The following is a 24,164-nucleotide window of genomic DNA, read 5'->3' as shown; positions in this document are numbered from 1 at the left end:
GGGGGGGGGGGGGGGGGGGGGGGGGGGGGGATGTGAAAGCAGAGAGCGTGCAGGTCGCAGGGGTGGTGGCCCCCCAGGAAGGGCTGACAGGTTGTGGGTGGATCAGAGGCCACAGAGCCCACCTGTGACCCTGGCCTCCGTCTCTCTGATCCCCCAGCCCCTCAGCTGTGGCCACCCCTTCAGATCCCAGGGTCCCCAGGGTCCAGCTGTGGGGAGGGGACATTCAACAGGACCCTTGAGGGTGGGTCCCCACCCATCTGTTCTAGGATCAGCCAAGGCCCGTGGTGAGCCTGATAGTGAGCTCCCCGTTACAGGGGCCAGCGTGGCCTGGACCACTCTGAAGCTGCAAAGTAGCCCCGTGCCAGACTCACTGCAGGAGAGGGGCGGCCCCGGAAGGACGCTGCAGGCCAGCCCCCCTGCAGGGGCAGCTCTTCACAGGCTTCCCTCAGCAGGTGGGAAGGGGTGGGGCCGGTGAGCCGTTGCCATGGTGACTGGCGCAGGGCTTCCCCAACAGCTTCAGGACAAACACCTGGTTTCCTTTTCACTCCTGGGAAGGGGTGGGCCCCGACCAGCCGGGATCTCTCCCCACCAGGCTCCCCAGGGCCCGTGCCCCCACGTTCACCCTGAGAGGGCTGGCTGACGCCCCCATTTCACTCGCTGAGGGCTCAGGGCACATCTGCTCAGGTCCTGAGTCGGGACTCCCCTCCTTGTCCCCTTAGAGCAACCAAGGACTGACCCAGTTAGGCCCAGCCAGGCCGAGGCAGGGTTATTTCAGGTGTCGGAGGGGTGGGTGTGGCTCGAGGCCTCCCCAGGGCCTGCTGTCCCCTCCCTCCCTGGACAAAGGACCTGCTGGGAACGCTCTGGGAGGACTGTCCAGTTCCCTCAGCCCAGAGCCCACTCACCAGTCTGGACCCCAGTGCAAGTGCCCAGCCCACATTGGCCCCCAGGGACCCACAAGCCTACACCGAGGGGAGTCAGGAAGAGTTCTTCACAGAAGGTAGACCGCTAAGTGGGTCTTGAAGAATGAATATGAGTTTTTCAGGTGAGGATTCGGCTTATCAACCTGCAGTTAGAGCCACAGGGCTCTCATCTGTCTTCGGGTGTGAGTGGTGAGCCCTGGATCTCTGCCTGTGCCCTCCCGGCCTGGGGCGGCTCGGTGGGAAACAAGGGCTGGCCTGCACATAGTGGGGCTGGGTGCTCACTTGTCTGGCAAGTGGTTTGCTCCCAACTATTCCAGATGGGGAGGGGAGGCTTCAGGGGGAGGTCACGGGGCCACAGGCGGAGAGGATCTGGGTGAGCACAGGACTTCAGCTGCAGAGCCCAGGGTCCCTGTGACCGTCTGAGGGTCTCTGAGCTCTCCAGTCCTGCTCCCATCAGGCCAGGGGCAGCCTCGCCTGACCTCTCGCCCCCAGCCCTGGGATGGGTGACCCTAAAGGCACAGACCACCTGCGGCTCACACACCAGCTCAGCTTTGGTCTTGGGCGCACGCTTCCCCTCCCTCCACGTCTATGAGGCAGACCTGAGGGTAAAGCCCAAGGCTCCGGGTGGCCGTGAGCGGCCTCTGACACAGGAAGTGCTCAGGAGATGACCTGCTCTGTGAACAGAGACGTGCTGTGATGCGGCCAAGGACATGCAGCCATCAGAGGCCGGGCTGGGCTTCCGTGGGCCCTGGGCCTGCCACCTGGCCGCCCCCACCAGCCCCTGCGCTCTGTTTACCAGGGGCTGGGCGGGCCAGGCCTCATTACAAGGGGCTCCTATAAATGGCGTGAGGAGGATTAATAATGCATTTATAACACATCGTCGTGGTAGCCGAAAATGATCTATAAATGTGCGGTAAATGTTTTATAATGTTTTTGTAACCCGTTATAAATGATAAATGGCAGACTATAGATGCTGGATCAAATATTTATAGCGCGTTGTGTGCGACGTTGGGCTGCTACAGTTCAGGAAAGCCATTAATAATAAAGTGGATGGAAATGGAGAAGGTACCGACATGCCCAGCAAAGCCATTTATAATGAAATGTAAAATTTGGCTGTTGGAAGCAACCCACGAGCCCTCGCCAAGGCACTGGCCAGGCTCTCCCGGAGCCCGGGAAAGGAGCGGGGTCATGAATTATTTGTGAAGTGTTCCGACGAGAATGTATACTATCCATAGCACACCATATAAATATGCTATTAATATACCCAGGGCGGAATGCATTATTCATTGGCCCTAATTAATTAATGGGTGGCCCCTTAAAATGGGGTGTCACAGCTCCTAGCTCCCTCTCCTGCCTAGGCCCGGAGGCACGGCGTGGGCGTCCACGGCAGCCTGGGTGAACCCTCGGCCAACCTGACCGTGGCCTTGGGAACTGGGGAGAAAGGACATCCCTGATGTTCTGCTGTGAGGCCAGCGTGACCCCCGAACCGTCCTTCCTGTGCAGGCCATGCGCGAGGGGGCTGTGGTCCACTCCAGGGGGGCTCTGCCCACCTCGCCCCACGAGTGTCCATCTCCTACAACCATGACCGCCGTGGCCCGTGGCCTGTGCAGGGAGCCATATCTCTGCCCATCACCCCAGTGCCATCCTCCCTAAACGCCCAGGGAGGAGAACCCCTGTCTTACCGTGAAGAGGAGGACATTCCAGAAGTGGGGAGCCTTCCATAGGGTCCCTGGGCAAACCCACGTCGGAGCAAGAGCTCCAACTCGGCCCACCCATCTGACGCCAAGCCCTGTCTTCTGAGGGAGCCAGGGCCCCCCGTTTCTGTTCTGTGACCTGTTCTCACAGCAGGGGTTCTGTGGGAACCCCTGTGCAGTGTGGCTGCTCCCTTGGGAGTCCTGGTGTACTGCAGGAAATAAAGGCTCTGAGAAGTCCTGCAGGGAAAGCTGTAGGGCCGGGCCACCTCCCTTTGTTCTCAAGCCGCCCCCTCCCGCCCCCCGCCATTCCCTCTCTTCTGGTTTCTCCTGTCTGCCCCAGAGGCTTAAGGCGCTACTGTTCCCACTTGGCCCATCACCCCTGGGTCAAATTAGTTACTTGGGGTGGAATCCAGTTGATGGGTCTACCGGCCCCGCCCCACCACTGTGACTCTTCCTCAGGCCCAGGAGCCAATGCCTCCTCCAGAAGCTAAACTACGCACAAGCTGGAGTTGGCTTTTGGAAGGAGGGCTTTCCCTTTCCTCCCAGGGTGGGCCCCATCATCACTAGGAGGGGCAGAATGCTCTGGAACTGACACTGTCTGGCCTGGAAGTTCTCCCCTGACCAGGGTGACCACTCAGGCAGGATGCCAGGACGCTGGCCTGTGCTGACCCAGGCTCCTCAGGTCCTCGCCCCACGCTGAGGCTGGGGCTCCTCTGGGCCAGGTCAGGTGGTGGCTTCTCTTCTTGGGACCTCAGTTTCTGGCTGCAGGAAAGGTATGACCAACCCACTTTCTTTCTTTCTTTCTCTTTTTTTAAACACAGGGCTTGAACTCACAACCTGAGATCAAGACCTGAGCTGAGATCAACAGTCAGACCCTTAACCACCTGAGCCACCCAGGTGCCCCTGATCAACCCACTTTCAAAGGGTGGCTGTGTTAAAAGGGGAAATGGGTGTGAAAACTGATAGGCTGGAGTAGGGGGCCTGGCGGGTCCTGCTTGCTCCTTCCCAGTTTCTCTGAGGGAGCTACACTCGCCTTTTTGTAAAAATTCCTCAGACCATCATTCCTGCCTCAGGGCCTTTGCACACACCATTCCTTCTGCCTTGGAAATTCTTTCGTGCCCTCTCTCCGCATATCCTTCAGGTCTCAGATTCCATGCTCCCTCCTCAGGGATGCCCCCTCCAGCCTTCTGAACCAAGACAGGGTCCTTCTTTTACCACCGAGTGAATGGCACCCCGTGTCCCCTTGGGATGCCGTCCCAGGTGCCCTTTTGCCTTTGCTTGTGCATGTGTCACGGGAGGGAAAGCCATCTCACCACCGCAACACACAGCCCACAGCACCAGCAACTGAGCCCAGTGCACACCTGCCTCGCTCGCCCAGAGGCCCATGCAGCTGTTCCGGTCAGTGAGGCCTCTGCCTTCCCCTGCACGTCCCGTGAATCCAGCCAGCAGACCCGGCAAGCTGGTGCGTCCAGAGCTGTGCACGCCCCTCCCCTCTGTTAGCCAGAACTCAGCCCCATGGCCCCACCATCCTGCCGGAGAGGCTAGAAGATTGGTCCCGGCAGAGGAAAGGGTGAACGCAGAGGTCCGGAGGCAGGACCCTGAGCGTGTCCTGGGCGGCGGCGGCGGGAGAGGCAGAAAGGCCCCGGCTGGGAGGAGGGGAGGATGGCCCCCTATGAGGACAGGACCTTCCTCGGGGACAGAGGAGGGTTTGAGCAGGGGCAGCATGCCCTCACTCCCGTTGTTACAGATTGTGCATTGAGAATACATCGTAGGTGGCAAATCAGGCGCAGAGGCAGGGTCAGAAGTTTTGGGGGGGAATCCAGGCTCCCACCAGCCGGTGGCAGTGGTCGGGTTTTCTGCTGGACTGCATGTGGGCATCCAGTGGACAGGAAGGAGCCATCAACCACTGTGTGGCCGGCTGTGGGCGGGGCCTGTCTGGGGTCCTGGAGGAGGGGCTGAGTTCTGGGGACCAGCAGGGCAGAGGCTCTGAGGCCAGAAGGGGGAGGGTGGGGTGTGGGCAGGGTGAGGCCAGGGAGAGCAGGGGTGATAAGGACCAGGAGGCATGGACCTGAACTTTATTCTGAGTGCTGCAGAGGCCAAGTAGGAAAGTGCTCGTCCAGTTGGCTTTCTAGAAATCTCCCTCGGCTGCTGAGGAGGGATGGGCTATGGTAGCTGGAGGGGGGCAGTAGGGGGAAGTGGGCAGACTGGGGGTGTCCTGACTTGGAGGTCCTGGAGGGGAGAAGGCCAATGGAAGGACATGATGTGCTCATCGGGACACCACCACAAACGCTGCTCCCCAAGTCCCTCTCCCTAGAGGAAGCTGCATGATGACCGGCGGGGGCAAGAATGAAGCTTAAATCCCGGGGACCAGAGCTCCAGCCACCCCCCACTCTTCCTTCTGAAGGAGGCTGGCTTCCAGCCCTGTGTGTCACATGTGAGCCCCTGCGTCCACCCCCTGCCCTCCCCCCAGGCCTCTCCTTCCTCACTGGCTTTTCCAGTTCTCCTAACTGCTGCCCTGGGGGTCAGGAAAACCCAGTTGGTTCCTCGTTCCGGGACCTGCCACCAGCCTGGCTAAACTGGCATGACACTGTCCTTTGTCCTCCTGTTGGAAAACCCCCAGCAGGTCAGGGCAGTAGTCATGCCCAGCCTTGATCCCAGGTCTGGTGGCTCCCTGTCTAGCACCTGCTTGCTTGCCCCCTGTGATAGGGGGCTCATCACCTGCACACAGGCCTCATTTGAATTGCTGGGCAGCTGGATGTCCACCCCCCGGGCCCAGCTGCAGGAAAGAGCTGGGATGCCATGTGCTGGCCTGGAAGAGCTCAGTTTTTGCTCCTTCAAGTGGGCACAGAATAGCCACCCTGTAATGCTGTCAGGGGCCTATCGTGGGGAAACACCCTCCTTCCTCTGGGCCTTGTCTGGACAAGCCTTGGAGCTGGGGGGCCAGGAAGGTGAGGTCATCTCCCATTTCTGGTGTCAGTGTTTCCGGCTGTCCGGCCGGTGGCCTCAGCCAGGGCTCCACGAGAGTGTGGAGGGGAGCCCGCTGGGTAACTTGGGGCCCCACAGGTGGTGCTTCTCCCCTGTGACTTCTGCCACAGATGCTCACGGTGGAAAACTGGGACACAAAGGGCCAGCACGACCCCCTAGTACGGCGGAGCCCCAGGAGCATCCAGGACCTCCCCCAACCCCCCACTCCAGCAAGGCCACGCAGGGACCGCGCCCCCTCCCAGCCTCCGCGCCCTGGGCTGTAACCCGAGAGGCGGGATCACAGCGTGAGGAGGACCCAGGACGAAAAGTCCCCTGAAACCCAAGGAACGAGGGGTGTTCCTGCCCTGGGGGGATCGGGGCGGCCTCCCGGGGGTCAAGGGTGCCCAGAGCCAAAGGCAGGCCGGGACGCCCCACCACTTCCTAGCCTCAGTTTCCCCGTCTGTAGAGTGGCTTAGCCCCTCACTTCTCCACGATGGTTGGTGGGGGGCATTAAAAGAAAGTCCCGAAGCCGCGCAGGAGTCGTGGATTGCCGAGGGGCTCCGAGAGGAGGGTGGGTGGGCGTGGCTCCGGACGGGGGCGGGCCCTGGAGGGGGCGTGGCCCGACTGAGGCTGAGCCTGGCGGGAACGGGCCCTAGGGGCGGGGCCGTGGCCTCCCTTGGGGGCGGGACCTTCCGGGGGCGGGGCCTCTCGGGGGGCGGGCTCCGGCCGCACTCCCGCCGGCGGCGCGGCTGAGGCTCCCGGTCGTCCCGGGGCTGCGGCAGGGCTCCGCAGGGCTCCGGCAAGGCTCGGACGGGGGTCGGCGCGGGCGTCGGTCCGCGGCTCCGGGAGGCGCAGTCGGAGCCCCGCGTCCGCCGGGGCGCGCGCCGCTGCCCGCATGGCCGCCATCAAGGCGCTGCAGCAGTGGTGCCGGCAGCAGTGCGAGGGCTACCGGGACGTGAGCATCACCAACATGACCACGTCGTTCCGCGACGGCCTGGCCTTCTGCGCCATCCTGCACCGCCACCGGCCCGACCTCCTGTGAGTGCGCCGCAGGCGGGGAAACTGAGGCTGGGGCTGCTGGCGCCGCGGGGCGGGAGGGGGTGTGGGGAGCCGCGCGATGGGGCGGCGCGGAGCGGGGTCCCTGCAGCCACGACCCGCCCGGTGGCCTCAGTTTGCCCGTCCACCAAGTGGAGCTGGGCCGGAGCCAGGCCGGCCGGCCGCCCCCGCTGGCTTAGTCAGTCCGTGAGTCAGGCCGGCGTCCGGGCTCCGGCCACAGCCACTTCTCCCCGCCCCGCCGCCTCCCTGGGAGAGGGCCGGCAGGGCTGCCCTTCTGCGCCCCCCTGAGCGCCCTGCTGCCCAGGGACCGCCTCCCAGATACGGGGTGCTGTGCCCCTGCCCCAGCTGGTCCAGGCACCTTTAGGAATGCAGCCCAGGGCACTGTGGCGGAGGGGTGGGCGCAGAGTTGGAAGCCCCAGGCTTCCCAGCTCTTGTGGTGCAGGCCTGCCTGGGCACCCTACGGTGACAGCTATGAGGTGGAGGCTGAGCCCCTAAGCCTGGGAGCCAAGGGACATGGGCAGAGGTGTGGACTAGGGTGACTTCCCCCAGGAGGGTCTTGCAGTGGTGGCTGGCAGGCTGGCCCTGCACTGCCTCTGGATCTTGTCCCCACGCTCGACCCACACCATCAGTTATTCGCTCGGCAAACGCTCTCCTGCTGAGTGACTGGGCCTGCTGGGGCAGGGGTCTATGTGATGAGGGCCTGGCCCCCGACTCATGTGAACTGCAGATGGATAAACCTCCAAGGGAGGGTGCCTGGACTGGGGGTAACCGGGGCTCAGGAAGGCTGTCCTCAGAAGGCCTTCAAAAGCATTCCGGGAAGCTGTGGCTGGATCCAGGGGTAGGGTGAGGTGTGTGTTTGCCAGGGAGGTCTCAGGGCTAGGAGAGGACAAAGGCCCTCAGTGAGGCCCCTTTCTGTAGAGATCGGGGAGCTGCGGCCCAGAGACCGGACACCCTTGTTCAGGGCACAGAGCGCGTCTGCGGAGCCAGGGCTGGCACTCGGGGCTCCTCCCCTGCACCCAGATGTACCCTGTACCCCAGGCACTCTACGGGGAAGCTAGTCTTGACAAAGGCCTGCACATACTTCCTCCTCCCGCCCGAGGTTGTGAAATGGGTTTGTGGAGTCTCCTGGGGAGGCCTCTCCCCCTGCCCAGGGATGCGCCTCAGTCACCCCTGCAGGCAGAAATGTTGGGCAGAATGGGCTTCCACCGGGAGCACGCTAAGCTGAGCTTGGATGGGGAGGCGGGCTAAGGATGGACCCGGAGTGGAGGGGACAGGCTGAGCCCCACCTGGGAGCATGCAGGGGCGGCTGGCTGGCGACTGCGCCCAGGCAGCCTGGACAGAGCAGCACGAGAAGTCTGCAGTTATAGGCAAATAGGGTACGGCCGTCTGCTGGCCAGCAGCCTCAGTGTCGGTGACCATGGGTGTCACTGGAGATTCGGGGCTTTTCCGAGCCCCAGGGGCTTCTGTCTGCCCCTTGCTGTGCTGGATTAGAGGCCTGTGTGTGTGTGTGGTGCATGAGCCTGTCCCAGCATGCACTGCCCAAGTATGAGCACAGGTGTGCACCTATGGGTGTGTACCATGCCGGCACAAGCAGGCGTCATATAACCGTTCCTTTAACCGTTAATGAGTACCTGCTGTGTGCTCAGCACTGCAAGCTGAAGAACATGGACTTGGCCCCTGCTCAGGGAGTGACATCGAGGGCATTGGTTATCTTGTTTACTGCTGACTTGGTTTTTGTCCATCTGCTCCCACTGGCCTTTAGCTCCAAAAGGGTGGGAATGTCCTTTTTGGTCACTGCCTGCCCTCAGTGCCTGGAACTGGGCATGGCATATGCCAGGTGCTTGGTAGATAGGAGCACATAGTCGGAGAACTACACATAAGGGCATGCACTTGGGGCTCCGTAGGGACAGTAGGAGTTCGGTAAGTGTCGTTGCAAGGTAGGGGCTCTGCAGGTGCCTGTGTGCAGGATGGGGTGGGGGGCATGTGACCATGGAGGCCAAGATTGGAGTGATGGGGCCACAAGCCAAGGAACGCCTGGAGTCTGCCGGGAGGTACAAGGAACAGATGTCCCCGAGAGCCTCCGGAAAGAGCACGGCCCTGCCGATGCCTTGATCTTGGACTTCGGGCCTCCGGAACTGGGAGGAAATGGGTTTCTGTTTGTGGTCAGCAGTAGAACGTTAGTACAGCTTTTGATACCTGGCGGGCGCTGAAGGGCTGATGGAATACCGTGCATGTGCTTGGTGCTGGGCGCGCTCCCGACTGTAGGCACACGTGTGTCCTTCGTGGTGCCTTACATGCCCCTCCCCCACCCCCCAGTCCCTGTGCTGCCCACCCACCCCCGGGGGTACAGAGGGGAGGAAATACGCAATGAGTAGCACAGGATGCCGTCCTCCTGGGGACACCTCCGAGGCCAGACTGGGGCGAGACCCCCCCCATGCTCCCCGTCCTTCAGAAACCCTCTGGTCGCAGGAGAGTGGACATCCGGCTCCATGTGTCCTGACTTTGCCACCAGGAAGTCCTTCCCTGTGCCCCATCTCCAGCCTTCCTGCTGCCCAGAGCCGCTTCCTCCCGGCGGCCTCCTCAGGAGCAGCTGTGAAGGAGCTCCGGGCGCCGAGCCAGGCAGGTGGCGGTCAGCTGCTCCGACGCTAGCTCCGCTCCTGCCTCTGCCCGCCGAGATCGTGCGGCCCTGCCCCGGGAGGCGCATGTGACGCCCTGGTTGCCCCGCCGGGTCCCTGGGAGGTGTGCATGGGTCGGGAAGCGGGCGCACCCACGACGCCCCCCTGGAGCTGGCCGGCAACACAAGCCCGGGCCCCTCTCTGGTCAGCCTGCCCCAGAGCTGTAGGCTTTCTTGGGTGGGCCTCCAGGGCACCCGCCCGCAGTCTGTTTCCCCAGTGACGCCACCTGTGCCGAGCAGCCAGGTGAGCGTGGGAGCCGCCCAGAACAAACAGCCCCTTCCTGCCTCAGGCAGTAGACCTGTCAGGGCTGGAGCGCGGGGCTGGGCTCCTTCCCCTTCTGGGCTGACCAGGGGTGGCCGAGGTTTTCAGGGGAGATGCAGGAGGTAGGGGTGGCGGTAGCCACCGGGAAGGAGGGGGCCGGAGGCCTTCGCAGCAGCTGGCAGAAGTGCCTGGGCTTCCTTGGGCCGTTTGTAGGGGTTGTGGAGGGGGTCAGCAAGTGGGGGTCTGCTGCAGAGTCACTGGGCTTCCCAACCCCTCAGTCCCGTGGTGGGGGGACCTGATTTTTCTCCAGGTCCCTCCAGCTCTGGAGGCCCATGTCAGGTCTGGGGCAGAGGCCGGTGGTGGTGGGGTGTCTTCCTGGTCATGGCGGGTCTCCCTGAGACGCGCCCTGAGACTCGCACGTAGTCCAGAGTCAGGAGAGGCCCCCACCCAGACGCTCGGAGACGGCACTGCTTCCCTTCCTGGGCCAGAGCAGAGGGTGGGCTGGGCCCTGGTGGCCTGCCTGGCCTCCCCTCCCACATAGGCCTCTTGGCCAGCAGGAAGCTGCCTGGGGACAGAGGCCTTCTGTTCCCCAGCCGAGGGACTGCTGCCCAGGCCCCCCGCTGCCGCCTTCCGGCCAGACTCTCCAGGATGGACACGGGAGGGGCTGCCAGCCCACCTCCTCAGGGCCAGTGCCCTGTGATGCCCCCCTCAGGCCACCATGGAAGCCCCAGAGCTGACTCTTGGCTAGACCCTGCCCCGGGGCCAGGGTTGGGGGTCAGGGTCTGCCCAGGCTGGGGGAGGCCTGCAGCTGGGCAGCCAACGCTGAGGGGTCTCACTTGTCCCCTCGGGACCTTTCTCCCTGCCTCGGGCCTGGGGCGCGTGGTCATGTCCCATTCCCCCCCGTGCCGTCCACCCTGCCTGAGATCTGTGCTAGCATCTGCTCGGCCACTTCCTCCCCTTCTGCCATGTGGCTTTGGTCTTGTCTCTGTCCTTCTCCATCTCTGTGTGGCTGTCTCTCTGTCTCCCCTTTTCCTCCGTGCTCCCCTTCCCGGTGGGATTAACTCCAGATGTGCTGGGGTGCCTGGAAAAGGCGCCTTCCCTTCGGTCAGCTCCTCCCAGCCCAGCCCCCCCCCCCCATGTGGCTGCATTTTGTTCCGGGAAATAAACAGTGTGAGGTCAGCTCTCCAGGAATTTGGAAGGGGGTACACATTCCCAAGAGCCCCAAAAGCCTGGGGGCAGGAGGCTGGCTGGCTCAAGCATGTGAGGTCAACAGCCCTGGTCAGCTGTGGCCGGCGGGAGGGGCCGTGCCTCGGCCTCTCGCGGGCGGGCTAGGCCAGGGATTGGGCACATGCTGGCGCCCGGCCCACAGCAGACAAGTCAGAGGGCACAGGACACACATGTAGACCCAGGGAGCACGTTCACTGGCCGAGGTCGGAAGAATAGATGGACGCCGCAGAGGGCCCCTTGCTTGGCAGCATGGGAACTAAGTCATCAGCCAGCGTTTGCAGGGCGCCAGGTGCGTGCAGGTACCTGGGGTCCTACCGGAACGGAGCTGGGTTTAAATGACAGGAATACGACTAAAACATGATCTCACCGGGTGGGAGGGGGTGGGGCGCCCTGAGCCGCAGCCCACCCAGCGTGCAGGCTCTTGGGCCACAGCTGCCTCGCCGAGGGGCAGTCAGTCCCTCACGGCCCGTGGGGGCGCAGCTCCTGCGTTTCGGTCCAGCGAGGCCTTACACGCCAGCTTCCCACCTCCCGGAGGGTTGGCCAAAGCCGGGCTGTCAGTGTGGCAGGCCTGCCCTAGGAGGCACCGCACGCGGGGCGGCTAGAACAACAGACACGCGTCCTGAGTCAGGTGCCGGCAGGGGGGCCACTCCTGAGGCTCCGGGCCTCTCCCCTCGGCTGGTGGAGGGCCAGCTCCCCTCTGTGCGCGGCTGGGTCCTGATTTCCCTTTCTGTAAGGATGCCAGTCGTTCTGGATTAGGGCCCCCTGTCATGACCTCATTTGAACTGGATTCCGTCTGTAAAGAAGATCCTGTTTCCAAAGGTCATGTTTTGAGGTCCTGGAGGTTAGAACTCCAACAGATCATGTGGGGGGCCCCGTTCAGCCCATCCCCACAAGAGCCCCTGGTGGCGGAGAGCTGGTCACGCTGGACTTCCTGACAGGGACAGGCGTGGTCTCTCTCAAGGGTTTGTGGGGCCGCTCAGTCCAGAGATTTCTGCCAGAGCGCTGGCCCCAGAGCGCCGGGCCAGGCCGCGCTCAGGGACAAAGGCGACAACAGCCGAGCCCCATGCTGCGGGGGATGTGAGCTCACGTGGCCACCAGCCAGAGGCAGAGAAGCGTCCACTCGGGGCCCTGCCGGGTGCCTCTGGGGAGGAACTGTGGAGGGTGTGGGGGGCAGGGCGAGTGTGTTCTGCACGGAGGGAGCAGCATGGGCCGCGCTCGAGAGGCCGGCGGGGCAGGACCCTGGGCGGAGAGCTTGCTTCGGGAGGGGTGCAGTGGCTGTGAGACTGGTGGGGGGGGGGTCTGCCCCGCCGCAGGGCCTCGAGGGCCTGGGCAGCAGCTGGGCAGGGTCCTGAGGGGGTGGTCCTTGACCTTGAGTGGAAGCCTTGGCGCCTGCTCAGCAGGGGCCAGCACGAGGGCCGCGAGGTGCTCCCGCGGGGTTCGGGTGAAGCAAGCCTCCCCCGCCCGCCAGCTCCAGCATGCAGGAGTACCGCCCTCCCCACGGCAGATGCAGGGGCTGCGGGCTGTGTTTGCAGACAAAACAGAACTTGTTATCCCACACTCCCACCACCGGGGCATCTTGCTGAGGATGTGGCCGTGTGGGTCAGTGACCCGGGGCAGGTCTGGAAAAGAGATCGAGCTTTCAAAGGGATGGGGTGGGGGAGGGAGGGGGGCCCCTGCGGACGGAGGGCCCAGCATGCCGAGAATCCCCTGGGCGATGGATGGAAATGGGCCACTCCGTGGCCGTGGACCCTGGCGGGACAGACCCAGGGTCACCCGGGTATGGCCACACTTAGGAAGCAGGAGGGTGCTGCGCCCGCCCTGCCGCCCCTCTGGCGGTTTGTCCACCTCCTCGAGACAGAGCTGCCGCCATCCTGTCCTGCGCACAAAAGCACCGTCTGTGCTCATGGGGTGGTCTTAGCATCTGGAACACGTTACCTGGGAGGCGGTCCAAGCGGACAGTGAGGTCTCCCCAAAGCCAGGCAGGGTGATGGACACGGGCCGGAGGCCGGCGGGGGCCTCCTCGGGGGGAGGTAGGCATATAGCAGCCCTGTCCCCTCCCCACCGTGTGGCTGCCAGACCCCCCAGTTCACGTGGGAAGCTGCCATCATCCTCCCAGATGGGGACGCTGAGGCCCAAGAGAGAGGAGAGGGCTCCCCCAGTGTCCAACAGCACAGCCTGGCTGGGTCGGGACACAGCTCCCGCACTCCCTTTCCCACACTGCAGGGCTTCCAGAACCATCCAGTGCACACTGAGGGGGCCGAGCTGCTGCGGAGGCCCCATCGATGGGTATTTGAGCCGCCTGTCGGGACAGGTGCCTGCCAGGCCCAGCTGTGTTTTCTGCTCTGAGCCACCTTGCAGGGGGCGACGGACTGAGGTGTGCCCGTGTTGGGCGGGGGCACCGAGTCCCGTCCAGGCTGGTCCCAGCACCTTGGACATCCGGCATCCCCGAGGTCAAGTGTGGGGGAGCACCCTGGCCAGTGGGCAGCATGTAGCTCCGTCCCTCACTGCCTTTTATGTCTACCCCCTGGTCTCACCCCCGGGACACGGGCCTCCTGTGACCCACTAGGCCCACAAGCTTCTGGGAGTTTGGAAGCAACCCACTCGGATGTGTGCTCGGCTGGGCTACCCAGGCTGATGACTGTCTTGGCCAGAGGTGGCTCTGGGAGGACAGGGCCCTGCGGTGGGTCCTGGCTTGGCCGTGGCCCTTCCCCACCCTGTGGGAACCGCCGCCCCAAGCCTGCCCGTAGGCCCGGCCGCGTAGGTAAGGGCTTAGCCTCTGCAGGGCACCAGAGGTGGGGGCCATGGCTGCGGGGGTCGATGGTCGCCAGGGTGCTGGCCTGGCATTGCTGAGCCCAGAGCAGGGCCGACTCTGCCCACTCGTGACTGCCGTGTGACCTCGTGCCTTCACGGCTGCCAGTCTGGGCCTCAGCCTCCCTCCCTGAGCTGCCTTGGACACCTATATTTTTCTCTTCCAGGGACTTCGATGCGCTCAGGAAGGAAAACATTTATGAGAACAACAAACTGGTGAGTGCCCCTGTTCCTGCCACCACACCGGCGTGGCCGGTCTGCCCTGCACTGTCACCCAGGTCCCTGGTCCCCTCGGGCACCGCCCCGCAGCCGCGGGAGGGGCCGGCCCAGCAGGTGAGCGCCTGGTGGCCGGAGACGCTGCTGAGCTCCGCAGCCAGTCCTGAGCCTGGTGACCCCAACGCCAGAAGTAGCCTCTGGTCCGGCGCCCCGGCCCTCCTGGTCCCCTTCTTCCTCCTGTCGGGGGGTTGGGACACAGCTCCCATCCAAGGCAGAGTGGGGGCCAGAGGAGGCTCTGGGAGGACCAGCCCTGGGGCGGGTCCTGGCGGGGCGGAGGCCCTTCCCCACTCTGGGGACCGCCGCCCCGAGCCCTCCCGACGGCCTGGCCAGGGCTCCTGGGCACACCGCCTGCGGCCCCGCGCTCTGGCTGGCCTGGGTCCAAGGCACCTGCCTGCCGCCCTGCCGCAGACCTTCCCTGCACCAGCCTCAGTTTCCTCACTGCAGAATATGCCCCATTATGGCGATGGGCTGTTGCCCGGAGAGGCAGACTCGCGCCCTGCCCAGCTCGTGCACCATTGGCCTTTCAGTTTGACTTAATTTAGATGAAATAAGGTGACAGATTCAGTTCCTCAGCCACGCTCTCCACAGGTCACACACTCCTGATGGACAGCTTGGACTAGAGCTCGTCCATCGTCGCAGGAAGCGCGTAGGGATGCTGTAGCGTGTGGGTGGGATGGACACATGGGGACAGTGCAGCCGGGTGTGCTCGGCCATCACCCAGTAAAATGGAGCCCCCTGGGCACTCCCGGGAGGGGTGTGCCTAGTAGGGGGCTGCCGGGGCAAGGGTGCTGGGCAGGAGGGCCCCTGGCTAGTAGGAGAAACAGCAAGGGGGGCCTGGCTGGGCAGAGTGGGGGAGGCGGCAGGAACAGAGTTGGGGAGGCGGCGGAACAGTGGGGGCATGGCGGAGCAGAGTGGGGGAGGCGGCGGGAACAGAGTGGGGGTGTGGCTGGAACAGAGTGGGGGAGGCGGTGGAACAGTGGGGGCACGGCGGAGCAGAGTGGGGGAGGCGGCGGGAACAGAATGGGGGTGTGGCTGGAACAGAGTGGGGGAGGCGGTGGAACAGTGGGGGCACGGCGGAGCAGAGTGGGGCAGGCGGCGGAACAGTGGGGGCATGGCGGAGCAGAGTGGGGGAGGCGGCGGGAACAGAGTGGGGGTGTGGCTGGAACAGACTTGGGGAGACGGCTGGAACAGTGTGGGGGAGGTGGCAGGAACAGAGTCGGGGAGGCGGCGGCAACAGTGCGGGCACAGCGGAGCAGAGTCAGGGAGGTGGGGACAGGCGGGACATGGGAATCACTTGGCCACCTGTCCAAGGGCTGCTGTGCTGGGAGCGCTGGGGTCCACAGGATCTGTGTTGACAGCAGGGTGGGGGGCGAGGGGATGATGGTGGCAGCAGGAGGAGTTAAACTCTGGATGTGTTTTGAAGGGGAGTGAGAGGGGATTCGAGGCCTTTGGCCTAAGCATGGTGGGAAGGTACCCCTGGAACCCCGTTTTGGAGACATAAAGCCTGAGGTGTCCCCCTCAGATGTGGTATGGGCGTCTCAGCAATTTAGGGGAAGGGTGCTGATGGGAACTTGAGGGTCATCAGGTGAGGGATGGGCCTGTGCAGGCAGGAGAGGCCAGGCTGGCCACAGCAGGGACTGGCTCCCCATCTCCTTCAACCCTGCGTGGTCAGGATATGGTCCCTGGCTTGGGGAGGTCACGCAGCTGGAGCAGAGCGCGAACTTGAACCGAGACCTTTCTGGGCCCAAGCGGGTTTGTGGCCTCCTTCCTGGAGGAGCTGGTGGGCTGACGGAGAAGAAGGAGGGGGTGTCCCCTAGCTCACCTGTGCTGACCACTCCCCCCAGGCCTTCCATGTGGCCGAGGAGCAGCTGGGCATCCCAGCCCTGCTGGACGCTGAGGACATGGTGGCCCTGAAGGTGCCGGACCGGCTGAGCATCCTGACCTACGTGTCCCAGTACTACAACTACTTCCACGGGCGCTCCCCCAGTGAGTAGCGGCCCGAGGCCCTGTCTGCACTGCCTCTGCATGGCCGGCCCCCCTCTCGGGCCCCCATGAGCCCCCAGCGCTGCCGAGCAGGGCAGGAAGCAGGCAGGGAGGCCCTTCTGGTGCCACATGTGTGGGGCTCCCGGAGCTGCAGCTTCCTCCCCGTGGGAGCGGGACCCCCCCCCATGCTGCTGCAGGTGACGAGCACGGGCCCAGGCCCCACAGGCCCCACACCCACCTGTCCACTGAACAGATGCGCCCAGATCCTGCCTCTCCTTATCCTCTCGGCCTCAGTTTGCCCATCTGCACCCCTGGAGCCTGTGCCCACAACTCTTGCCTCAGGCAGCCTGAGACCCCGTGTGTGCTCCCGGGCCTGGCTCCAGAGGCACCCCTGTCCCCGTGTGGTCCTGACATTTGGCCTTATACACATCAGGCTGGCCCTGGCAGGGTGGGGCCTCCAGGCAGGGCGGCTGGGTGGGGGACTGGCCCAAGGGACTTTATTCCGGCTGCTTTGTGCACCCGAAGTTCAGCCGTGTCCCCTCCCCCCACATTCCTCATCCAGGCCTTAGAAATCCCCGGAATCACTGGGCACAGGACCAGCCCCGCCTTGATATTTCCACTTTGTGGAGAAACAGAAAAGTGCACTTCCCTGACCCCAGATCGGGGCTCTCAGAGCTGCAGGGGAGGGGCGTGGGTGAGGCCAGGCCCCTGCTGGGAATGCACGCCTGTGGTCGCTCCAGGCTGCCTTTCCCGGGCCCCGGACACCGGGAGCTGCCCTTCCCAGCAGCACTGGGCTCCCACAGGGGACCTGGACCAGGGGTGGCCCCAGATACTTTCAGAGCCTGACCCCGCTTGTCTCGTGCCAGTTGGAGGCATGGCTGGTATCAAGAGACCGCCATCGGACTCCGATGAGGAACCATCTGGGAAGAAGGCCTCATCCCAGCTGGCCAGGCCCTCACCCACTCCAGCCCAGGGGCAGCCACTGTCTCCAGCCAGCACCCACCCCGTCGTCCAGCGGAAGGACGGGAGCTCAGGGGGCCCCCTGCTGAAAATCGTAAGCACCTCAGCCCCACCTTCCCTCTGGCTCTTGGGGCTGAGTGTGACCTCTACACCACCCAGGATGGGGCTCCCCTTGGCTCCCTGGCACGGACTCAGCTGCCCTTAATGAGGATTGGCTCTACAAGCTCCTTCGATCCTATGTGGTCAGGACAGGATCCCCATTGTACAGAGAGGTAACTGAGGCCCAGGGAGGTGGTGCAGGCCAAGCAGAGCTGGGACCCTGAACCCAGATCTTTCTGGACTCCTGCCCCTCCCTTCTGGGTGGGCCAGGAAAGAACCCTGGGTGTGTCCTTCCCGCTTGCCTGGGGCATTAGGGTACCCTTACTTTCAGAGGCTGGGACGGAGGTGGGCGATATGCTGTGGTCGGGCGCCCCCTGCTGTTCGAGCGATTGGCGCGAACCGCAGCCTGGAGTGAGGACTGCGGCTCCGCGGCTCCTCGGCCCCTCACCTCGGGTGCAGCAGGAGCGTGGGACACTATCCCCTGTGCCCCCAGGCCCCCGAAGTCAGGGGCCCCCTCTCCTGGGGCCGGGCTGCAGACTCTGAACTTGGAGTCCGGCCGGCCTGGGCATGGGCCCTCCTGGCTGCGCTTGGCGGGCTGCTCCCCTCACGGCCTGGGCTCTCCGGTCTGTAAAGTAGGATCTTCTCACCGGTGGGTGGGGCAGCTGTCAGGAGGGAGGCCTGTGGGGGGTGGGGCTCAGCAATGTCAGCCGGCACCCTTCCCAAGGGCCAGGCCGCGGTGAGCAGCTCGGTCAGCAGCATCTGTGGGGTCTGCGGCAAGCACGTGCACCTCGTGCAGCGACACCTGGCTGATGGGAAGCTCTACCACCGAAGCTGCTTCAGGTTGGCCGTGCGCGTGTGCGCATGCGTGTGCGTGCCTGTGTGCGTGCCTGCATGTGCGTGCACGCGTGCGCACTTGTGTACACTTGCAAGTATGCATGTGTGCCTGTGTGCCTGTGTGCCCGTGCGCCCGTGTGTGTGTGTGTGCGTGCATGCTGACAGTCACGGACGCTCTGGGTGTCTGCGCCCCCAACGAGGTCCTTGTGGGGTCTGTGACCCTGAGGGGACTGTTGAGTGAGTTGACCAGCAGACGAGCAGATGCAGGGCTGCAAGAGCGTGTGTGCCTGAGAGTATGCGTGAATGGGGAGCACATGCCGGCCTGGAGCGTCCTCACGGCTCTTCCTCTGCCCTGCGCCAGGTGTAGGCAGTGCTCCAACACGCTGCACTCTGGGGCCTACAGGCCCACCCGCGAGCCCGGCGTCTTCGTGTGTTCCAGCCACCACCCCGAGGCTGTCGCTGCAAGCCCCACCTTGCGGGGCCCGGCCCCCCGACAGCCAGGAGCCATGCCCTCAGACTCCAAGCCGCCCGGTGCCCCATGGAAGGCCCAGGAGGCAAATGGGCTCCGAGACGCGGGGCCGAAGGCCAGGCCAGCGACCCGGGAGCCGGTGGTGGGCAACTCAACTGCCAAAGGCGTCCCCGCCCCAGCCGACTCTCCAGTCACTGCTGCCTCCCACGTCCACGCGGGGAGTCCAGCCGGGTCCAGGTTCTTGGCGGGCCTCCAGGGTGGCAAAGCCAGCGTGCGTGTGGCCAACAGTTCCCCAGCAGGGTGGTCATCGCTGGCTCAGGACACCGCAGCAGCCAGCCCCCGTCCTGCCGTGACGCCGAGTGCCCCGGACTCTCGCCCGGCCACCCCGCAGAGCCGGGTGACCCCCCAAGCGGCAGCCCCTCAGACCAAAGTCTGTGTGGGCCCATCGTCTCCTGGCCCAGCAGACACCCCAGGTGGCACCCCATCGGCCTCCAAGATACAGCAGGCCCGGGAGAGGTTCTTCCAGACTCCTGGAGCCGCCCCCAGCCCTGGCCCAGCTGGCACGGCCTCAGCCCCTGCCAATGCGCCTTCTGGGGACAGCAGCAGGGAGCAGGCGCTGAGCTGCCTCCGGAAGGCCCTTCCCAGGCTTGGGGACACTGGTGCTCAGGCACCTGGCAGGTGGGTGGGGGTGGGGGTGGGTGGTGGGCAGGGTTGGGGGCAGCTGAAGAGGCTTCCAGGCCCTGCCTGCCTGGCTGTGCTCCCCAGCCTGGGAATGAGACGGGACCCAGAGGGCCTGGTGGTTGGCAGGAGGCGACGCCCTTGTCACTTAGAGCTGTGGTGGACACACTCCCAGGGGCACGGATGCTGTCCCCTGGGGCCACTATGTGGCACACATGGAAGATACACGTTTTACAGACTGGGGACCAGAGGCCGTGAGAGTTCCCGTGTCCTTCCGTTTGACCCGGGCGCAGCTCATCCGCTGTCCATGTGGCAGAGCCTGCCCAGTGCCTTCGGCACGCTGGACACAGAGCGGGCCCTGAGGGATGGAGGGTCCCCGCGGTGCTGTGCTGGGGCTGTTGGGACAGAGCACCACACACTGGGGGCTAACGCGACAGAACATTGTCCTCTCCCAGTTCTGGAGGCCAGAAGGCTGAACCCGAGGTGGGCAGGGCTGTGCTCCCTCCGAGGGCGCTCGGGGAGTGTCCGTCCCGCCTTGTCCAGCTCCTTCCGGCCTGCGTTCCTTGCTTGGGGCCACACCTTCCCTCTTGGCCTCCAGGGTCACCTGACTTTCTCTCTGTGTCTGTGTCCTCTACTTTTCTGTCTCTTACAAGGACACCCGTCACTGGACTTAGGGCCACCCTAATCCAGGATGACCTCATCTGTACTTGATTACATCTGCAAAGACCCTATTTCCAAATAAGGCCATACTCTGGGCTTCCGAGTGGACGTGAATTTGGGGGGGGGACACCATTCACCATAATTCAGTGGCCTAGTGAGTAAGGAGATCGCACACCAGGCTGGCTGACAATCCGTGCCTGCTGCCTCGTGCGGCCCCTTGTTTGGGGGGAGCATTCTGGCTTAGAGCTGCCCTGCCCCACTGGGTCAGCTGGTGGTACCCTGGGAGAGCGAGACTGCCCCGCACTCCAGCGCACCTGGGGGCTGAGGCCGCTTGGCTGTGAGCACTCTCCGGGGGCCCCCAGCGGGGTATCTGCCCGGGGTGGGGCCCGGCTCCTCCTGGTCACTGCGCCCAGACAGTGGGGAGAAGCAGGAGGGAGAGATCGGCTTCCTAGGGAGCATGGGGCACATGGAGGAGCTGCTCTGTCTTGGGGAGGTGCCCAGCTCCCTGCCCCGGGCCCTGCTGGGAGCTGGCGGCCCACTTCCCGCGTGCATGTGTTCCCAAGAGGGTGCGGGTTGGCCGGTGATGGGCGGCCTGTGGGGAGGCCTCACGCATGTGGCTTCGATGGGGGTAGGCAGGCCCCTCGAACCCGGGCTCTGGGTGGGGCTTCTACAGTCACGTCCCAGGTGCTTCTGGGCAGGTCGATGGAAGAGGGAGGGGCTGCGGGTGTGGCCTCTCCCCATACCCCATGTGAGGTGTGTTTTGGGGACATTTCAATCTCAGCCCATGCCAGAGTTAAACGGGGAGGTAAAATCAGGGGCCAGGTATACACCTGTGCCGGAAGTATGTGCCCTTGGCCTGTCCCTCGGAGGGGCTGTCTCCCTCAGGAGGGTGGACATTAAGAATCAGCTGCCAGGGGAGGCTGAGGGGCTTCTGCCTGGGGGTCACGGCGGGAAGGGCTCCTGGGTCCACCTGTGCCTGATGCCTCTGCTCTCACCCACAGGCCCTCCCCGGCTCTGAAATCCCATGGCAGAACCGAAGGGCCACAAGCAAGTCCAGCAGCCAAGCTGTCACAGGTGCCGTCTCCCCAGAACCCCCCTGCGAGGACTGAGCTGCCGGCCTCCCTGAGTGGGGGCCCCACCTCACGGGCATCCACATCACCCTGGGCCGGCAGGAAGAGCCTGCCTGTATCCTCAGGGGCCAGCCGGACGGGTGCCGGCTCCAGGCTGAAGCCAGAGACCCCACTGGCAAAGGGTAAGAGCTCCCCCAAAGCAGGGGTGGGGCGGGGAGTGGGGCTCAGGGTGCAGGGGGTGGCCCGGCTCTGCCAGTCCGTGGTGCGGCGTGGCCACTCCGCTACCTGGCCTGGGGTTCTGCAGCAATTTGCTGATTCCTGCCCCACTCCTGGGCTCGCCAGCTCTGGGTGCCTGTCATTCTGTCACCTGCCTCATAGCACCCCTGCTCCTCACTCTCCCCCCAGTCTGCCTGACTGCAGTTTTGGGGTGGCACGGCTTTATGGTCACTGTTCGCTGACCGCCTGCCCCGCCGGGCCTTCTTGCTGAGGCCCTCCGGTCATCAGTGTCACTGCCCCTGGTGACCACGCCAGGGCGTCCGTTACTCCTTTCCTGCTCTGCTCTGGTTGCGGCCTCACCCCCTCCCCTGGGGTTTTGCATCCACGGTTCCTGTGTGTGTCTGTCCTTCCTGCTCTGTCCTGATGACAGTGTCCTGGGGCTCCTTCCATCCTGGAGCCCCCATGAACCTTGGCCCCTCCCAGAGGCCCCTCCGACCACTTACTACTGTTTCGTGGCCTTGTGTTCTCGGTGCCGTTACATTCACTTTTCGGGGTAACTGTGGAGTTGGCTTTTTCTGGGTGCCTGGGTATCTCTTAGGGGTGCCACCCTGGCATTACTGAGCTGGACTCAGAGAACACCCCATGTAGAGTGTTTTACCAAGATCTTTCCCTCGGCTGAGCCCCCATCACGAAAGCCGCTCTGCTCTGAGCCAAGGAGTCTTCAGATGGGCTGTCCCGGCTTAGCCATCCATCCCACAGATGCACAGGCACTCAGTGTCCACGGCGCTCCCCTGGCCTCCCCTTCACCCATTTGGCAGCAGGGGAAGTTGAGGCCCAGAGAGGGGAGCGATTCCCCCAGGCACACACAGCGCAGGCTTGAAGTCCTGAGCCCGACTCCCAGCCTGACTCTCCCTTGGGCGGGCTGGCTGTGCGGGTATTTGAGAGGGGCTGGCTGCAGGGAGTTGGGGTGGGGGTGGGTGAGATCCAGTCTTTCCCAGCAGACCCCCCCCCACCTAGAACACCCCCCCCATGACCTGTGTCCCTGCCCCCCTCCTAGGCGTGAGTGCCAGTCCCCAGGAAGGCCAGGAGGACGGGCCGGCAGGATGGAGGGCCCGCCTGAAGCCTGTGGAGAAGAAAAACCCTGCTGAGAGGTGAGGGGAGGGGAGGCGGGGCTCTGGGGGGGCTCCCCTGGACCTGCACCTGGGGCTGTGGCTTTGTGCTCATGGAGCCTGAGGGTTAGCACAGGGTCAGGCACACAGTAGGTGCTCGCCAGATGCTTGCAGGTGAATAAGGGCACAGACATGGACCGACTGACACACCCACAGGACGGATGTGTAGACATCTGCTCGGATGTCTTACTACTTTCAGCAGTAGTAGCAGGAGCCAGTTCACACCAGCTGAGTGACGGGGGGACAGTCACACCGGCCTGAGTGACGGGGACGGTCACACCAGCCACCCTGTGTGCACCGTAGCCGTGCGTGGCCCAGGGGCGGGTGGCAGCTCGGGGCCCTGCAGCAGCTGGGAGGACCTGAGCAGGAGCTCACACCCACAGAGGTGAGCGCTCGCGGGAACACAGGCCTGTTTCTAGGAGGATCACGGCCAGTCAGGCACCATGAGCTCCTTCCCTGCCTCAGGTTGTCTGCCCCTGGGTGTGGGGGCAGCCCCTTCTTCCCTCGGCTGACCTCCTGCCCTCTGTCTAGGGTCCTGGCAGAGCCTCGGACAGGTGAGGCACCTGGGAAGGTCCGTGGGAACTCTGAGGGGCCCGTCCGCGTCCCCCCGACCCCTCTTCAGCCTGACAGGACAGCGGGCGCAGCTAGCCCCAGGCCCAGCCCCTCAGGTAATGCTGGCCGGAACCCGGGGGCTCCAGATGCCCGGCCGGGAACGCGGTGCGCTGCCGGAGGGGCCCGTGTCTGGGGTGGCAACCTGGGTGTGAGTGTGCGTGCACGCGTGTGCCTTTGTGCCTGCACATGTGTGTGAGTGTGGCTGTTCCTAGCATACTCCGCCGCCCCTGGACCCATGTCCAGCCCTCACGTCACTTCCTCTGTGGCCTTGAGCCGGTCTCCAGCCCGCTGGGCTCGTTCGGCCCTGTGTTGCCGAGGACGCAGTGTTACCCTCCCTGGGCGGATGTGGGCACAGGGCTGTGAGCACTGACCCCGTGCTGGCCGGTGGCCTCCGCTCAGGGAAGCAGTTGAGGGGGAGGACACCGGATCTGCCAGCTTGACATGTGGCCCTGTCCCCTGCCCTCGGGCAGCCGCATCCCCCTCCCCGTCCCTGTCCTGCCGCAGGAAGCTGGCTGTCCCTGCCAGCCTGGACGTTTCTGCCGACTGGCTTCATTCTGAGCCCTCAGGGCAGGAAGTCCCAGCCCGGAGCTGGAAGGAAGAGAAGGGGAAGCCCCCTGCTCAGGACAAAGCAGGTCAGCCCCAAGACCCCAGCCCCCATTTCTAGCTGGGATGGAGCTGAAGAGGCTCATCTGAGGAGGGAGCGCCTGGTGGGCTTTGCAGGGGGATGAGGAGCTTACGGGGCCCAGAGTGGAGGGGAGGTGCGCCAGGGGAGCGAGCAGCCTTGAGCGCACCTGCGGGCTGGCCAGGCTTGGCTTGGGGTGGGGCAGAGGGCCTGGAGGACCGCCCCGGAGACCTTGCCCACCAGTAGGGAAGGGAGGACCGGGCAGGGGCCCCCACTCCTCCTGGAGCCTGAGCCACAGATACCTGCCTATGGTGGAGTATTTGCTCTTGGGGTGCCCGGGCTGCTGACCTGGGGGGACACGGAGGTTGGTGAGGATGGGGCCTGGATTTGAGTGAGCTCTGGCTTTTGGGCACCAGCGGGGCACTGCTCGGGGTTGCTGGTGGTGGGGGCCAGGGCTGCCGGGCAGGCGGGGTGGGGTCGGCCGAGCTTTGGGCCTGGTGCCCCCAGGTCCAGGAGACTGGTCTCGCCTTCAGCAGGGAGACCCTTGGGCTCGGCTGGTGTCCGCGCTCCCCCCGGCGAGGCAGCGACCAACCCAACCAGGGTGAGTAGGCCAGGGTGCAGGCGGGCCGGGAGCTCAGCCCTCCGGGGCATGGCCTGGCGTCTCCCATGGTCCCTCACCAGCCCCCCCGTCCCCAGCTGCACCCTAACTACATGCCCCCGGAGGAGATCCAGAGGCACGTGCAGAACATCGAGAGGCAGCTGGACGCCCTGGAGCTCAGGGGCGTGGAGCTGGAGAAGCGTCTGCGCGCCGCCGAGGGGGGTGAGCCGACTCCCTGCCCAGTGCCCAGACTGGCCTCAGCCAGCTTCACCCTGCGGCCGCCCTGGCCCTGGCCTGACCACCACCCCCCCCC

General features: G+C 64.6%; 1 protein-coding gene across 4 annotated transcripts in view; it reads left to right on the top strand.

Moving 5' to 3' along the window:
• Window positions 1-6,358: 6,358 nt before the first annotated feature.
• Window positions 6,359-24,164, top strand: part of MICALL2 (MICAL like 2) — a 21,416-nt gene continuing 3,610 nt past the window's right edge. The window contains exons 1-12 of one of the 4 annotated variants that reach the window (XM_040634663.1): window positions 6,359-6,616; window positions 13,773-13,821; window positions 15,726-15,867; window positions 16,731-16,918; window positions 17,648-17,763; window positions 18,119-18,904; window positions 20,566-20,816; window positions 21,908-22,001; window positions 22,551-22,687; window positions 23,198-23,263; window positions 23,790-23,854; window positions 23,950-24,073. In XM_040634663.1, coding sequence (XP_040490597.1) covers window positions 6,474-6,616; window positions 13,773-13,821; window positions 15,726-15,867; window positions 16,731-16,918; window positions 17,648-17,763; window positions 18,119-18,904; window positions 20,566-20,816; window positions 21,908-22,001; window positions 22,551-22,687; window positions 23,198-23,263; window positions 23,790-23,854; window positions 23,950-24,073 — 2,161 coding nt within the window. In that variant the 5' untranslated portion in view covers window positions 6,359-6,473. Of the gene's footprint in view, window positions 6,617-13,772; window positions 13,822-15,725; window positions 15,868-16,730; window positions 16,919-17,647; window positions 17,764-18,118; window positions 18,905-20,565; window positions 20,817-21,907; window positions 22,002-22,550; window positions 22,688-23,101; window positions 23,264-23,786; window positions 23,855-23,949; window positions 24,074-24,164 lie in introns of all 4 variants that reach the window. The other 3 variants (XM_040634662.1, XM_040634661.1, XM_040634660.1) reach the window with 3 other exon arrangements.

Source organism: Ursus maritimus, unplaced genomic scaffold (genome assembly GCF_017311325.1).
Source record: "Ursus maritimus isolate PB19 unplaced genomic scaffold, ASM1731132v1 scaffold_2, whole genome shotgun sequence".
NCBI lineage: Eukaryota > Metazoa > Chordata > Mammalia > Carnivora > Ursidae > Ursus > Ursus maritimus.
This window is presented reverse-complemented; position numbering and strand designations above follow the sequence as displayed.